The following is a 15759-nucleotide window of genomic DNA, read 5'->3' on the forward strand; positions in this document are numbered from 1 at the left end:
AATTCAAAACAGAAATAATTTGCCAGATAACTACAGAGATGGTAAGCACAATGAAAGATATAATTAGAGACTTTAGAATAGAAACAGACAAAAAACAAAACAAACAAACAAACAAAGAAAAAAACAACAAAAAATAGATGAGTTCAGGACCATGACAGAAGCCATGAATGCCTAGCACAGGAAAGAAATGGAAACCATCAATGCCCAACATAGGAAACAAATGAAATTCATAACAGATACAGGAGATGAGAAACTATAGAAAGTATTTGCAGTAGAATGAATGAATGTGAAGACAGAATTTCAGATATAGAAGATAGGACTGCAGTCAGTAACCATGAAAAGAGAGATATCTTGAAAACAGTAAAGGATCATAAGAAATCAATCCAACAACTCCTAGATGAGGCAAAGAAGAATAGTTTAAGATTGATAGGCATCCATGATGTAGCAGGAGAAAGTACAAATAACTTTAAAAAAACTGTTCACAGAATTGACAGAAAACTTCCCAAACATAGGGGAAGAATTTGACATACAGATAAGTGAGGCATATAGGACTCCAACCAGCCGTGATTAAAAAAAAAAAATCTACAACTACACATATAATGGTCCAGATCCAGGATACTCAACAGAACAAAACAGTGCAAGCAGTTAAGAGAAAAGAAACAAATCACATGCAAAGAAAAGTCCATCAGAATCACAGTAGACTTTTCCAACATAATCTCCAGCCTAGACTGATGTATCATCCTACAAAACACTCTTTTTATTTATTTTTAGTTTGGGTTTTTTGGTACTGGGGATTGAACTCAGGCCCTTGAGCTTGCGAGGCAGTGAAACCACTGAGCCAAATCCATGGCCCAAAAATCTGTTTCTAAATGGATGAAGAAATAAGATACGTCCATGATGATGAACACCTGAGACACTTCATGAATACCAAAACAGCATTCCAAACAATTCTAAACAATATCCTAAAAAAATACAATGAAGGTCACAATACCATGAGGCTCAACTGAGCAAATTAATTAGGCAAAGCATGAAACTAAAAGGAGACGGGGGAAAAATTAAAAAGAGCCAATAATAGGACAATAACATGACAATAATCAGTCAATACATATCAATTACAACAATCCATGTTAATGGCCTCAATTTACCAATCAAAAGAAACAGACTGGCAGAATGGATTAAGAAGCAAAATCCAACAATATGTTGTGTACAAGAAGCATACAAAATTCAAAAAGACACTCAGACTGAAAGTAGAAGGATGGAAAACAGTTCTCCATGTGAAAGGAACCCAGAGAAAAACAGGGGTAGCTATCTTATTTTCAGACAAAGTGAATTTCAAACCAAAACTAATTAAGAGAGACAAAGAAGGGCATTGCATCCTTGTAAAGGGAACCATCCAAGAGGAAGAGATGACAATCATAAATGTATATGCACCAAATATTAATGCTCCCAACTACATAAAATAATTTTAAGGGGCATAAAAAACACAATAAGCACTAAGGCAACTGTAGTGGGGGAACTAAACACCCCACTATCACAAATAGACAGATCATCTAGACATAAATTCTACAACAAAATACTGGAAATGAATCAAGCTTTTGAACAAATGAACTTAAAAGACATTTACAGTGTTCTACCCCACAAAATCAGAATATACATTCTTTTTGGCTCCACATGGGTCATTCTTCAAAAGAGACCACATACTAGCTCCTAGAAAATGTTTAAATAAATGCAAAGGCACTGATGTTACTCCATGTATATTATTAGACCATAGTACAATTATGCTGGCAATCAATAGTATGAGAAACTGCAAGAACTTCATAAACACATGGAAATTGAATGACATTCTCTTCAACAATCAATGGGTCAAACAGGAAATTAAAAATTAAATTAGTTTGTATTTACAAATAAATGATAATGCCAGTAAAACTGTGGGACACACTGAAAGCAGTTCTACTTGGAAAATTCATAGCAGTGAATGCTCACACTAAAAAAACAGAGAGAGCTCAAACAACCAATCTAATGATGAATCTTAAACTCCTAAAAAAAGGAGAGGAAGAAAAGCCCAAAGCTCGTAAAAGGGAGGAGATTATAAAGATCAGAGCAGAAATCAATGCAATGGAAACTAAGAGAATTAAAAAAAAAAATCAATGAATTGAAGAATTAGTTTTTTTGAAAGAATAAATAAAATTGATAAACCCTTAGCCAACCTTATAAAAAAAAGGAAAGTCTCATATCCATGCAATTAGGAATGAAAAAGGTGAAGTCACAACAGATCCATCAGAAATCCAGAGGATCATCAATACCTACTTCAAGAACTTGTACTCTAATAAAATGGAAAACAGAAGAAATTGACAGATTTCTAGATATTTATGAATTACCAAAGTTGAACAAAGAACATAAAAAAATTCTAAACACCCCAATTACAACCAGTGAAATTAAAAACATAATTACAAATTTGCCAAATACGAAAAGCCCAGGTCCTGATGGCTTCACTGATGAATTTTACAAGACATTTAGAGAAGAACTGCTGCCACTACTCTTTGAACTTTTCCATGAAATTGAAAAGGAAGCAATATTCACAAATTCATTCCTGGAAGCAAGTGCTACTTTGACTCCCAAACCAGGGAAAGACCCAACCAAAAAGGGAACTAAAGGCCAATCTCCCTAATAAACATGGATGAAAAAATCCTCAATAAGATACTGGCAAACAGAACACAGAGGGACATCAAGAAGATCATACATCCTGACCAGGTCGGATTTACTCCAGGGATGCAAGGATGGTTCAACATATGTAAATTAATAAATGTAATACACTACAGCAACAGTGAAGGACAAAAACCATATGATCACCTCAATAGATGCAAAAAATCATTCAACAAAATTCAACACCCATTCATGATAAAAACCCTACAGAAAATTGGAATAGATGGTCTTTACCTCAATGTGATAAAGGCTATCTATGAAAAACCAAGAGCCAACATTCATGCTAAAATCAGGAACAAGACAAGGATGTCCACTGTGACCACTTCTGTTCAATACAGTTCTGGAAACATTAGCCACAGCAATTATACATGAGAAAGAAATTAAAGAAATAAAGATAGGAAAGGAAGAAGTTAAACTGTCATTATTTGCTGACAAGATGATACTCTACATAGAAGACCCAAAAAACTCTGCCAAAAGGCTTCTATACTTAATTGACACTTTCAGCAGAGTATCTGAATTACAAGGTCAGCACTCAAAAATCAATAGCCTTCTTTTACACAAGTAACAGACTTGCTGAGAGAGAATTTAGGGAAACAATTCCTTTCACAATAGCATCCAAAAAAATGAAGTATCCAGGAATCAAATCTAATGAAGGAAGCAAAAGACCTCTACACTGAAAACTACAGCACTCTGAAAAAAGGTGATCAAAGAGGATATTAATGGAAAGATATTCCTCCTGGGTAAGAAAAATCAACATAGTGAAAATGGCCATACTTCCAAAACTGCTATACAGATTTAATGCAATCATGATTGAAATTCCAACAGTATATTTCACAGAACTAGAGGAAATAATCCAAAAATTCATTTGGAACAAGAGACCTAGAATAGCAAAAGCAATTCTAGGCAACAGAGACATGACAGGGGGTATCACAATCCTCAACTTGAAACTATACTTCAAAATCACTGTGATAAAAACAGCATGGTACTGGCATGGCCTGAGGATCAGTGGAATAGATTGAGAGATACAGAAACAATGCCAGATGTCCTCAGCTATGTCATCTTTGATGAAGGATCCAACCATCCTCAGTGGAGGAAAGATAGCCTCTTTAATAAATTTTGTTGGAAAAACTGGATTTCAAACTGCCAAAGATTGAAACTAGACCCTTACCTTTCACCATGCACTGAACTAAAATCCAAGTGGATTAAAGATCTAAATATTAAAACAGAAAGGTCAGGACCCCCAAATATAAAGACCTGATTAAAAAATGGGCATCTTAAATCAACAAAGAAGTAAAAGCAGCAAATAAACATATGAAAAAATGTTCAACATCACTGGCCATTTCAGAGATGCAGATGGAAACAACACTGAAATTCCACCTGACCCCAGAAAGAATGGCTTCTATCAAGAAATCAACCAATAACAAATGTTGGCGGGGTTATGGGGAGAAAGGAACCCTGCTCCATTGTTGGTGGGCATGCAGCCTGTTGTGACTACTGTGGAAATCAATATGGAGATACCTCAAAGAACTAGAATTAGAGGTTCCATTTGACCCAGCTATCCCTCTGCTTGGTATCTCTCCAAAAGAATTAAAGGAATCATACCATAGCAATATATGCACACCCATGTTTACAGTGGCACAGTTTGCAATAGCTAATACTTAGAAACAGCCCAATTGTCCATCAATTGGATACTGGATAAAGAAGATGTCATTGTCCTATAAAATGGAGTACTACCCAGCCATAAAGAATGAGAAACTAGAGTCATTCATAGGAAAATGGATGCACATTGAGGCCATACTCTGCAGTGAAATAAATAGGACACACATATGTGAATACCAAATAGTTTCTCTGGTGTGAGACTAAGTAAAAATGTAAGTAAGATCCAAATTGTATAACTAGTAACGTGAAACAGGAAAAGGGCTAATGGTATAGAGGAAGTAGGAAGGGGAGGAAAAGGAAATAAGAGGGGAAAAAAACACGAGAAAAGAAAAAAATGGAAACAAAGTCTTTGTAAATAGGGGTGAAGGGAGTGCAGTGATATGGGGTAAAAATGAGAACCCAGATCTGTTACGTGTTAGTAGAAGATCCCAATGATGAATGTAACTGTATGATAGTCCTAAAAAGTCCCAATAAACTCAATGTAAAAAAAAAAGCATCCCAACTAGGAGAAAGAAAAATCTATAAAAACTCCATTCCTATTTCCCTCAACACTTTTTACTGTGCTGACTGAGAGAATTATAAAGAAAAAGTGCTGAGAAATAACATCTAAAGGACCCAGAAGTTTTGCTTATTGGTAACCATGTCAAATGTCCCCTCTCCTTATCACATTAATTGCACTATCTAAAGAAAGTAAGAATGTTTAAGGGAGGTCAGAATGGCAAACTGAGAACTATGTCCACATGCCATCCTTTACAAAGTCCCACAGAAGTAAGGGGAAGATAGATATGGAAAATAAAGCCTTAGTAGTGGTGAAAAAGAAGAAAGATTGTTACTAGTAAAGCAGAAAGTTTTTACAAATCCTGAAAGAGAGAAAACAGAGAGGATCAGATTAGGAGAAATGTTTATACAAGCGCTAAGAAATAAGGATGGTCCAAATGCAAACTACACTGTGTAGGCATTAAGGTCATTCTGAAGCAATTAATTCAGAACCACATTCCCTAAAGGTGGGCTAGCCAGCCAGTCTCTCCTCACAAACCCTGGCAAAACCCTAAGAAATACTTCTCAGGAAATATTCCTCAGGAATAGTGTCTGCTATTCCACAATTGCATTGAGTGTCCACAAAAAGTGATGTGTTTGCCCAAAAAACCCCGAAACTCTGGAAATTTGTAATCCAGGGACTTGAAAAATTGCCCTAAAAAAAAAAAAAGATACTCGCCACTAGTGAGTTCAACTTCCTCTTCCTTCTAAATATGTTTAGGGACACTACTTCTAATAAAGACCATTTTAATCAAAATATAAAATCTGATTCAGGATTTATCCTTTTTCATGAATCCACTGTTTTGGAACTTGCTACAGAGGTTACCCACAACACAAGCAAAGTGCACACATTCTTGAAGCCACTAAAGTTGTCACAAATTACAAGTTGGTATAGTAGATTTCTCAACTTCAGATTTCCAGATTTTTCTAAGACTTTCTATCCTGCTTTAATGTGAGAAAGTTTACTGTTTACTGTTTCAGTCCTTGAGAGTATCACTTTTACATCAACATGACTTTTAACTGTACACAGATACCATTCCCCAAATTATCAATGTCACAGCAGATAATTCACTTCAAAGAAGTGAGTAGTATGATAGGGCAGACAGCAGGTTATGTCACCTTGGAAGAACCTTAGATGGATGCTGTCATTGAAGCAGAAAGTGAAGGCAGAACAGAAAGCAGGGCACATGACAGTCCATATCCCCCCTACCCCTCTAACACCACACCCTGTGAAATATGCTAAAGCATTCTACAGGAGTTCCCTTGCCTGGCAGGTTTTAGTGAAGTCTTCAGGTTGCTAGGTGTTCAGGCAGCCTGCAAGGATGCTTGCTCTCACAGTACCTGATTATTTCTTGCTTTTGAGTCAGGCATGCATGGGGAAGCAGCCTTCTGTCACTGCAGAGGAACATAACCTGTTATGCTTTGGATATGAAATGTCCCTCAAAGCCTCATGTCTCGAAGGTTTGGTCCCCAGTACAGCAATGTTCAAGGTGGAGCTTCAAGGTGGTGGATCCATAAGGGCTTCAACTTCAACAGTAAATTTACGGATACAATTTGGTATCATTACTGGGAGATGACAGTCACTTCCCCATTTTAAGAACTAGTTGAAGGAAGTAGGGTAGATGGGCATAGTCTTGGGGACTGTATCTTAGACCCCTACTTTCTGGTTCTTTCTCTACTATCTAGCCATCATGAGGTGAGCAGCCTTCCTTCCCCAGGCCCTTCTGCCAGTATGATTCTGTCCCACCACAGGCCTAAAACAATAGAGTCAGCTAAATGTGGACTGCACCCACTGAAACCATTAGCTAAAACAAACCTTTCCTTTAAATGGTTATTCTCGCTTTGGCGCAACAATGGGAAGCATTAACACACTAGGCTAACCCAACAAAAACCACCGACTGTGAGTGAATGAATAATAAGCAAGAAGTGGAAATGAACAAAAATGCGACAGTATGCATGACTGGTAACCTAAGCAAGTAATCTGAAAGATCAAGCTGATGACATCTCCTTTGATATAAAACAAACATGCAAATAAATTTTTTATGAAGTTTAGGGAAATGTTACAGAGAGCTGAAGCAAAAGATACAATACCAATAGAATTTTCAGGAGCAAAGGACAGAAACAAAAGAGAAAGAATATAAAAGATAGCAGGGGGAAAATAATCTTGGAAAGATATAAAAAGGCCCACTCAGAATGCAGCAGAAAAAACAAAACATACCTAGAAACAATTTAGTAGAATTTCAGAAAACCAGAGTTAAACAGAAAATTGTAAAAGCTAGGAAAATCATGGCAGGGTGCGGTGGCTATATTTATAGAAATGGAAATTGAATTTCTTGTAAGCACTGATGAAACAATGGGAGACAATGACCACAAAGAACTAGGGAAAAAACCTAATTTTGATTCTAGAATTATATAATGAAACAAGAATACAGCTGAAATTAAGACATTTTCAGATATGAAGAAATTCAGAAAGTTTACTACTCACACTGGGAAAATCAAGATTCTTCAGTAAAATAAAAGGAAATATCTCAAAAAAGGATGATGGTAAGATAAGTTGCATCTGTACATGAAGGAGGTATAGAAAGTAAGAGAGGCAGAAAATTTATTTAACACTTCTTGAAGGATTTAGTAAAATAAGATTTCTTTTTCCATTGGTTTAAATCATTACCATATTTCTTGGTAACATCACTGTATTATAATATCTAACACAACTAGCTATTATAATTGTTATGGGGGGCAGAATTAAATTTTTAGGATAAATTTATAGACAAGGCTAAGAAGACAATCACAGTGACAAAAGAGAAATGTAATAAATGCTATAAATCTTCATAATAGAAAAAGTAAGCTTTTAAAAGAGAATGGGAAAAAGTTTGTTTTAATTTTTGTATCCTTAAGAATAGGGAGCATATAAAGTTGAATCAGATTAACTGAATGTTATAAAGTTCACATTGGTAAAACTAAAGCAATGTAACAAAAATTGGGAGGTTTCTAGGTGGACATCATAGTACAAATATACAAAAATATTTAATCTTTCAGGAAGTAAGCTGATACTGTGTAAAGCTGGAAAACAAACCAACCAACAAACAACAGTACTATTAGCTTATAAGAATAACAAACACCCAAAGAAGTGAAAAGCAGAGACTATAAGGAAGTGAGCAACAAAGCCTCCTCCACGTGAAGTCGTGAAGAAAGGAAGCCATCTTGAAGGTGCCTAAGAGCACCACAGTAACTTGCTGGGATTTCAGAGCTTTTCCTACTCTGAATGACCCAAGAACCACCCTTCTGTGGAGGAAAAGAACAGACAGGTATTCTTAAATTGTCTTTTGAGTGCTTCAAATTTGTCTCTTGACAGTTAAGTTACTAAATCATCTAAAAATAAAGTTATGAGACAGATTAGTTTTCATTTATATTTTAATGTATTTCCTAATGGTAAAATCTGTCCCTGGCAAAATCTAGGTAAGTCCCTTTTCAAATGCTCTGATTAAATAAACAAAGTCATGTTTCTTTCTTTCTTTTTTTTTTTTGGTACTAGGTATTAAACTCGGATCCTTGCACTTGCAAGGTAGGTGGCGGAACCACTGAGCTAAATCCCCAGCCCCAAATCATATGTTTCTTAAAGTAAAAATCTTCATAAACATGGTTCTGCGAATGGCAAGGCTACTGAATGTCTATGAGAACACCTGAGGGTCCCAAGTCCCACTGTCAAGGATCCTGAGAATAAAGGGCAGGTAAGAGGCCCTCAACATATGGAACCATTTATTACTCTATTCACTGCTATGTTTCCAGTGAATGGCACTGAATAGGAGAGGAGTTTGATAAGTATTTGTTGAACAAAAAAACCCACAAACACCTAGTAGATTTTTAAATTTCTTTCTTTTTTTCCCCGGTACCAGGGATAGAATTCAGGACCTTGGGTTTACCAGGTAGGTGGGGGCACTGCTAAGCTACATCCCTGGCCCCTGTTTCTTTTTATATTTCACTTTAAAATTTAAAAAAATCTAGTTGTTCTTAGAAGACTGCTATAGCAGCAGCAACGTGTCACATTTTGGGGCCCAGTCCCTCGCTGAGCTACTTTAAGGTCTAGAGGAGTTAAAATGGTTACCATTTTACTCTTTCAAACAAGACCTCTCAATAATACTATATGATACTTATTCCTACTGTGACTGGGGAGAAAAAACTGAAGTAGAATTAGTAAGGAATTTGTTTTTTAGCACAGTAAAAACAAGATCTAACCAAGTGCTTCAATTACTACTGGAACAGGTAGGGGGAGAAGTGCCCTGGAAAAAAATCAGAACTGAAGCCTTTTCCTTACAATTTTATAACTCCAGGTCATCTAAATATAATTATATATATAATAAAGTCAAGCTCTATCTGAGAAGAATCCAAGTAAGTTCATAAAGATGGTATTGAATCTGTTGGATGACAATCATTAGCGCAAAGAAGTCACCTCAGATGTTCCAGGCCCCACAAAGGAGGGATTTATACTAAGACAGGCATCAAGGCTAGTGGCAGCAGTGTTGCAATGATCAAAAAAGAAGTGCAAAGAGTCTATGGATTAGCTCAGTGGTTTGGCTGCCTGCCTCAGAAGTGCAAGGTCCTCATTTCGATCCCTGGTACCAAAAAAGAAAAGAAAGAAGAAAGAAGGGCAACACAGGAAGGCATGAGTGAAATTTCACAAACTCATAGTAAAACTGTTACAAAAAACAAAGCACCTGTCTAAAAACATGCAAGCTTATATAGAAAAGTGCATTTTCCAGTTAATATACTTCCATAGTTCCATCTCTGACATTGTTTAACATGCTCCAAACAGGTCATTTATCGTTTCCTACCACTGTGAAATACTTCACCTAATGAGAAACAATGGGGAAATGGTTTTGTGACACTGAGTCTTCTGGGTATACTTTTCAGGGATGAGGGTGATCATGTTAAGAATGAGTGTGTCTGTGCGAAGCTTGACCCTACTTATATTTTGTAGGTGTCTTTTTCTAAATGTGAACAGATTTTTTTTCTAACACCTTTCTTTGAAAATGTGATATGCAGAAAGACACAAGCAATGAGTTAATAGATATATGGGTTTGCCAGATTGGAGCCTGAAGTAATTGTAAAGTCCAGCACCAGGGAAAGGTCACCCCAAAAAATCTCACTCTTCAAGAAGACTCTGGCAAGAATGAAAGAATGAGATTTTAATCACTGCAGCTAATTACATAGAAGACTAAATCACAAGAAGAGTTATTTAAGTGTCTTAAATACAATAAAAAGTAATTAACAGGAAGCGCCATCTTGACAGCTTCATGTCACAAACCAGGCCTAAAAGGATCAGCTAATTCCCAACCCGAGAGCTAGAGAATGAGAAATGACTCAAGGTTCGAGCTTTTTATTTTTTATTTAAACTGTTTTGATTAACAGATAACAACTCTTGCCAACTCCAGAGTGAAGTATTAGAGGAATGATGAACCTTGTTTCCATTGATTCCCCAGAGGGTACAAGATGGGGCGCGGAAGCCTGTGTCACACAGCAAGGCCTCACAGGGTCCTGAGCCTTGCCTCCCTTGCATGTATGAAAAGGAAAACAGAAGGATTCCACAAAGCCCTACTGAGCATACAGATAATTCACATTCTTTGCATGTGAAGCACACCTAAAGTCTGCTTTGAAATACCCCTGAGAGACATGATCTCATCTGTTTCTTCTCATTCCCCTAGGATCATCAACTTCAGAGGCAGTCCTTCAGTCATAAGTCTCCTGGTGTCCTACTAAGCAACTGCAAAGCCACCAGGTGGGAGGCAGGTCTAGACGTGGGTAGGTAAGCCTGCAGATCGTGGCAGACATCATTTTAGACTGAATCTCTTCTGAATTCCACACCCTTTCTACAAGCTTAAACACAAAGTTTCCTGCTAAGAGGGGCAATGTCTCTCACAAAAGCTCTCTTAACTAACTTTTCTCTCTGCTCACCCAGGTAATTAATTAATTTATGACCACCCTGCAAGTGAAAGCCAACCCCAATGGGTGACAGTGGCCCACACCAACACACTGGTACTCTTCACCCCACCCTGCTGAGCCATTCGCTTTGTCCCCAGATCTAGCTTACATTGTGCCTGTTATTCAAATTATGTATTTCATTAAATATTGTGCTAACCACTGAAGTATGATTACACAAAGAACGCGTTCATGAAAACACTCGGACACTTTTAGAAAATTTAAAAGAGGAACGGTGTCAAAATGGCTGCAAAATAAAAGTGTAACAGATGAGGGGGATGTAAATTTCAAAAATATAAGGCTCTATAATTAGTGTTTTTTGAGACCTCATTCCAAACAGCATATTGTACAGTTCACTGGGGCACCAAATAGGTGATTTGTGCTGCCCATATCTCAGAGATTTGAAATGATACATATGCATTATCATGCTTAAACGGCAATAAAATACTTGAGACATAGCTTTAAAAGTCCTCTTTCCAGATACAATACTATTTAGATTCTTTAAAGTCAATTCTGAAAAAAAGATATATAAAAATGAAATCTAGGCAAAGAGAAAAGCTATGAGTCAAGTTAGAACATAAAAAGCATGTCACTAGGGCCACTTACTGAGGATGACCTACCTTTGCCCCTAAGCTTCCAATAATCAAATAAAGGAAGGAAAATACTAGGCACAAGCCATCCCAAACACGTTATGTCTCAAAAAGGGACTCTTAGCAATACTGTTAATAAATCGTTCAACAAATTCCTTATTACCTACCATGTGCTGGATACTGGGGCTACTACATGGATTCAAGAAGACAAAATTCCCTATTTCCAGGGAGTAGTAGTGTAGGTAGGGTGCTTTTATAACACCAGTAAATTCTACTACACAGAACATATAAGAAGCTAGAAATACTTAACCACAAAAACCAAGAGATCCAATTTAAAAATGAGGACGGGGTCTGAGTATACATTTCTTAAAAACAAGACATGAAAGCTGAGTGTGATGACACACACCTGTCATCCTAGCCCTCTGGGAGGCTAATGCAGAAGGATCCAAAATTCAAACCCAGCCTGGGCAACTTAGATCCTGTCTGAAAATTTAAAAGAAATTAAATGGGGAAAGGATTTGGAAATGTAGCTCAGTGTAAAAGTCCTAGGTTCAATACCTAGTACTACAGAAGTTAGAAGAAAAAATGGAAAACATGCAAATGGCCAACAAGTACATTGAAAAATGTTCACCAGCACTACCCCAATGTGCTATCATCTCATCTCAGTCAGAATGGCCACTTTCAAAAACTAACACGTTAGTGATGAAAAGGAGAAAAAGAAATCTCATATACTGCTGGTATGACTATAAATGAGTACATCCACTGCATACAACAGTGTGGAGGCTCCTCAAAAAACTAAAAACTGACCTGTGTGATCCAGCAATCCCATTTCTGGGTATATATATCCAAAGGAAATGAAATCAGCACAGCAAAGAGATACCTGCACGAGCTGAAGGATTAATCTCAGTCAACGCCAAATAAATACACTTGAACCTCAAGGTTCTATGCTACAGGGCATGGCCACAACATTCTCCACTTGAAATTTAAATCATCTGTCTCACTTATATTGTTTTAAAATTTTAAGAATCTCCAAAAAAGATTCCATAAATGTCTAATATTACACAGTGAAAGCTTATTTTTAAAATATACCCAGTGCTAACTAAATGAGATAACACACTCTAATGGAGTGTTAAATAAACATTGGTGGAGGCCATCTACCAAATATGAAGATGTACATTTTTATAGACATAAAACTGTTTTCCCCAGTAATTAGACAGCAGGAGCAGTAATCGGTGGTGATGACTCCTTGCTATATTAAAAATTTTACGATAGAGGAATACTAACATCTCAGCTCTCTTCAGTATGGAAATATGCACCTATGCTCCTAAGAAGTGGTGGTAAATTGGTAATAAATCATTACTGTAAGTTACACAGCTAGAATAATGACCAAACATGGCCTAGTTTTTCACATTTCAAAAATATTATCTGATTTGTCAGAAACTGGCTTCCCACAAAACCTGCCGTCTGTGATGGTGTGAAGGTAATGATATCAAATGGCTATATTAAGCTCCTCCGGGGTACAATGAACCCTCTGATTGTGTGAACATTAACAACATTAATAAATACAGGAGAGGGAATTGGCTAAACATAGCCATTTCCAAATACGAATTCAAGAATGAGGGGAAAGAGACTCCTGCTTGATGGAGGAGTTTCTAGAAGCTAAATAGCTACAAGATCCTCATTCTTGCTGAGGTACTGTTGAAGCTTAGATGTACCATATTTCTCCCGGCAGGCTTCATTATACTTTCAATAAGACAATCTCTGTTACAATATTAACAAAACAAAACAAAAACAAAAAACTACTCTTTTTATCCTCTCCATCATGCCCCCTTAAAAGAAAAGTAAAATACCAGTTTGGTAACAAGCACCACTTAAGACTGTTAAACAGAGAAGGAAACAAGTACCATGCTGGTATATTTTATGCTAAGAATTGCTATGGGGGACTGACTGATTGTTTTAATATTTATAGTGGAAGAACGGCCCAGCAGGCTTCCTCCTTCCCCTGTCAGATACCTCCCTTGAAAGATTCTGTTCAACAACCAGGCTACCAAGAGACCTTGGGATATAACCAGGGTATAGACAGGACAGCAGATTATAAACCTTCATACAAAGAAAATGTCCAATTAACCTGTCTTCTTCCTCTTTTATTTAAAAAAATTTGGTACAACTCAACTTCCTAAACCAACATACGGAGCATCTTTTAGAACTAATTTTGGACAGTACCTAGGGCCAGCCAGCCTGTACTCAATAAACAGTATTATTAATCGTAATAACACATACTTCATAGTACCAAGCACACAGAGCCCAATAAATCTTAAATTACAAGAATGATTAAAGTATATGATTAGCTAATGAGTGATTATAAACTGCTTTGCAAATATAAAGTGCTGCACAGGCACATAATTATAAACTACTGGGTTAAGTGGAAGCAAAAGCAAAGCAGAGCAAAGAGAAGGAGAGACTTGATTGAGCAGAGAACTTTAAACTACTTGAGACTAAAGCTGGGTTTCTGCCAGCCAGAACACTCACATTCCTCCAATGGTGACAGTGGCACAGGTACGCTCTGAAAAGGCAGGCACCGTCTCTGTGGCAGGGCTGGCTGGTCTAATGTAGTCCACTGTCACATTGACCTGAAAATAAAGAATTAAGGGAATTAAGGTAGGTATGCATACAGCTCACAAGCAACCACATGCGCTTATATAACTGTAAAAGATCAACTCTGTGTGATTTTCTGGGTCTAAGATATTAAACAGTAAAAACACAGCTGAGCAAAAGACTGACAGAAAATATTTGCAAAACCTCTATCTGACAAGGAACAGTTATACAAAATATATGAAGAGTTTTTAAATTCAACAATAAGAAAACAAACCATCTGTTTTAAAATGCAAAAGACTTGACTAGTTCCCCAAAGGTAAAGATTAAGGCAAGAGGGACTCTCATTCACCCTTACTATGAATGTGAAATGTCTGGCCACTCTGGTGGTTTCTGACAAAACTAGACATACCCTTACCATTTCATCTTTGGAATTTACCGGAAGGAATTGAAAACTCATCCACACAAAAACCTGCACATGGATGTTAAAATAGCAGTTTTGTTCCCAGCTATCAAAATTTAAGTATAACCAAGATATCCTTCCGTACATGAATGTATAAACTGTGCTACAAACAGACAAGGGGATATGATTCAGTGGAAAAGGAAAGGGCTACCAAGCTATGAATCGACATAGAAAAACCTCAGGTGCCTATTACTAAGTGAAAGAAGACAAGTTGAAGAGGCTTCACATTGTATGATTCCCTGTATGACACTCTGGAAAAGGCAAAACCTGAAGACAGTAAAAAGATGAGTGGTTGCCAGGGGAGGGGGAGAGGCAGAGGGAGGGATGAATGGGCAGCGCACAGGGGATTGTCAGGACACTGAGACTATTCTGTAAGATACTATAGTGGCAGATACATTTCCTTACACATTTAACAAAATCCACAGAAGGTACAATACCAAGCATGCCCCCTACGGACTCAGAGCAATAATGATGTGCAATGTAAATTCATCAATTTTAATAAATATAATGCTCTAGAGTTTGGGACACTGTATAAGCATGGAAGAAAACTGAATTTTGCTGTGAATCTACAACGGTTGTTTCAAAAAGTGTACTTTTACAAGAAAGGAGGAAAAAACTGAAAAAGAAAAACAAATGGCTGCACACAAGGCATCAGGAAATTCTGACAGAGAAAAGGTCTTCATTGTTCCCAAGGGACTAACAGATCTTATGGTAAAGCAGTTCTTTAACCTTTTATGCGCCAGAATAGTTTGAATATCCGTGTTTAAATACATAACCTGCCTCCCCCAAAAAACATGTAATTTTAGTCTACCATATTTTCTCATAGACCACAATATAAGAAGTTCACATCACAAACATGCTGGGATTTTTTTTCATAGTATGTACATCAAAGTGATACAACTAATTAGGCCCAACAAAAACATATTTGGAGTTAAAACATTTCTTGCTTTGTTTTTTAACAGAGGGAGGAGAGGATAATTTTGAATTAACAAGGATATGTACACAGAAAGTGGGAGGTATAAAGTTGGGGAAAGTTCTTAACCCTAGTACATAATAAACACTTTTTCTTTATGAAATTGTGTAAAATAAGCAATTTCTTTTAAAAAAAAGGGTGGGGGCATGGTGGCACACATTTGTAATCCCAGCACTCCGGAGGTTGAGACAGGAGAATAACTGTGAGTTTGAGACCAGCCTGGGCTACACAATGAGTTCCAGAGCAGTCTGAACCATATAATGAGACAC

The 15759-nt window shown here is 37.0% G+C and overlaps 1 protein-coding gene across 1 annotated transcript in view; it reads right to left on the reverse strand.

Moving 5' to 3' along the window:
• Snd1 (staphylococcal nuclease and tudor domain containing 1) overlaps positions 1–15759 on the reverse strand; it is a 445827-nt gene that overhangs the window by 221463 nt on the left and 208605 nt on the right. Inside the window, exon 12 of the mRNA XM_010633440.1 lies at positions 13992–14092. Within this exon, the coding sequence (XP_010631742.1) occupies positions 13992–14092 (101 nt within the window). The remainder of the gene's footprint in view (positions 1–13991; positions 14093–15759) is intronic.

Source organism: Fukomys damarensis, unplaced genomic scaffold (assembly GCF_012274545.1).
Source record: "Fukomys damarensis isolate Sample0158 unplaced genomic scaffold, DMR_v1.0_HiC HiC_scaffold_4, whole genome shotgun sequence".
Classification (NCBI taxonomy): Eukaryota; Metazoa; Chordata; class Mammalia; order Rodentia; family Bathyergidae; genus Fukomys; species Fukomys damarensis.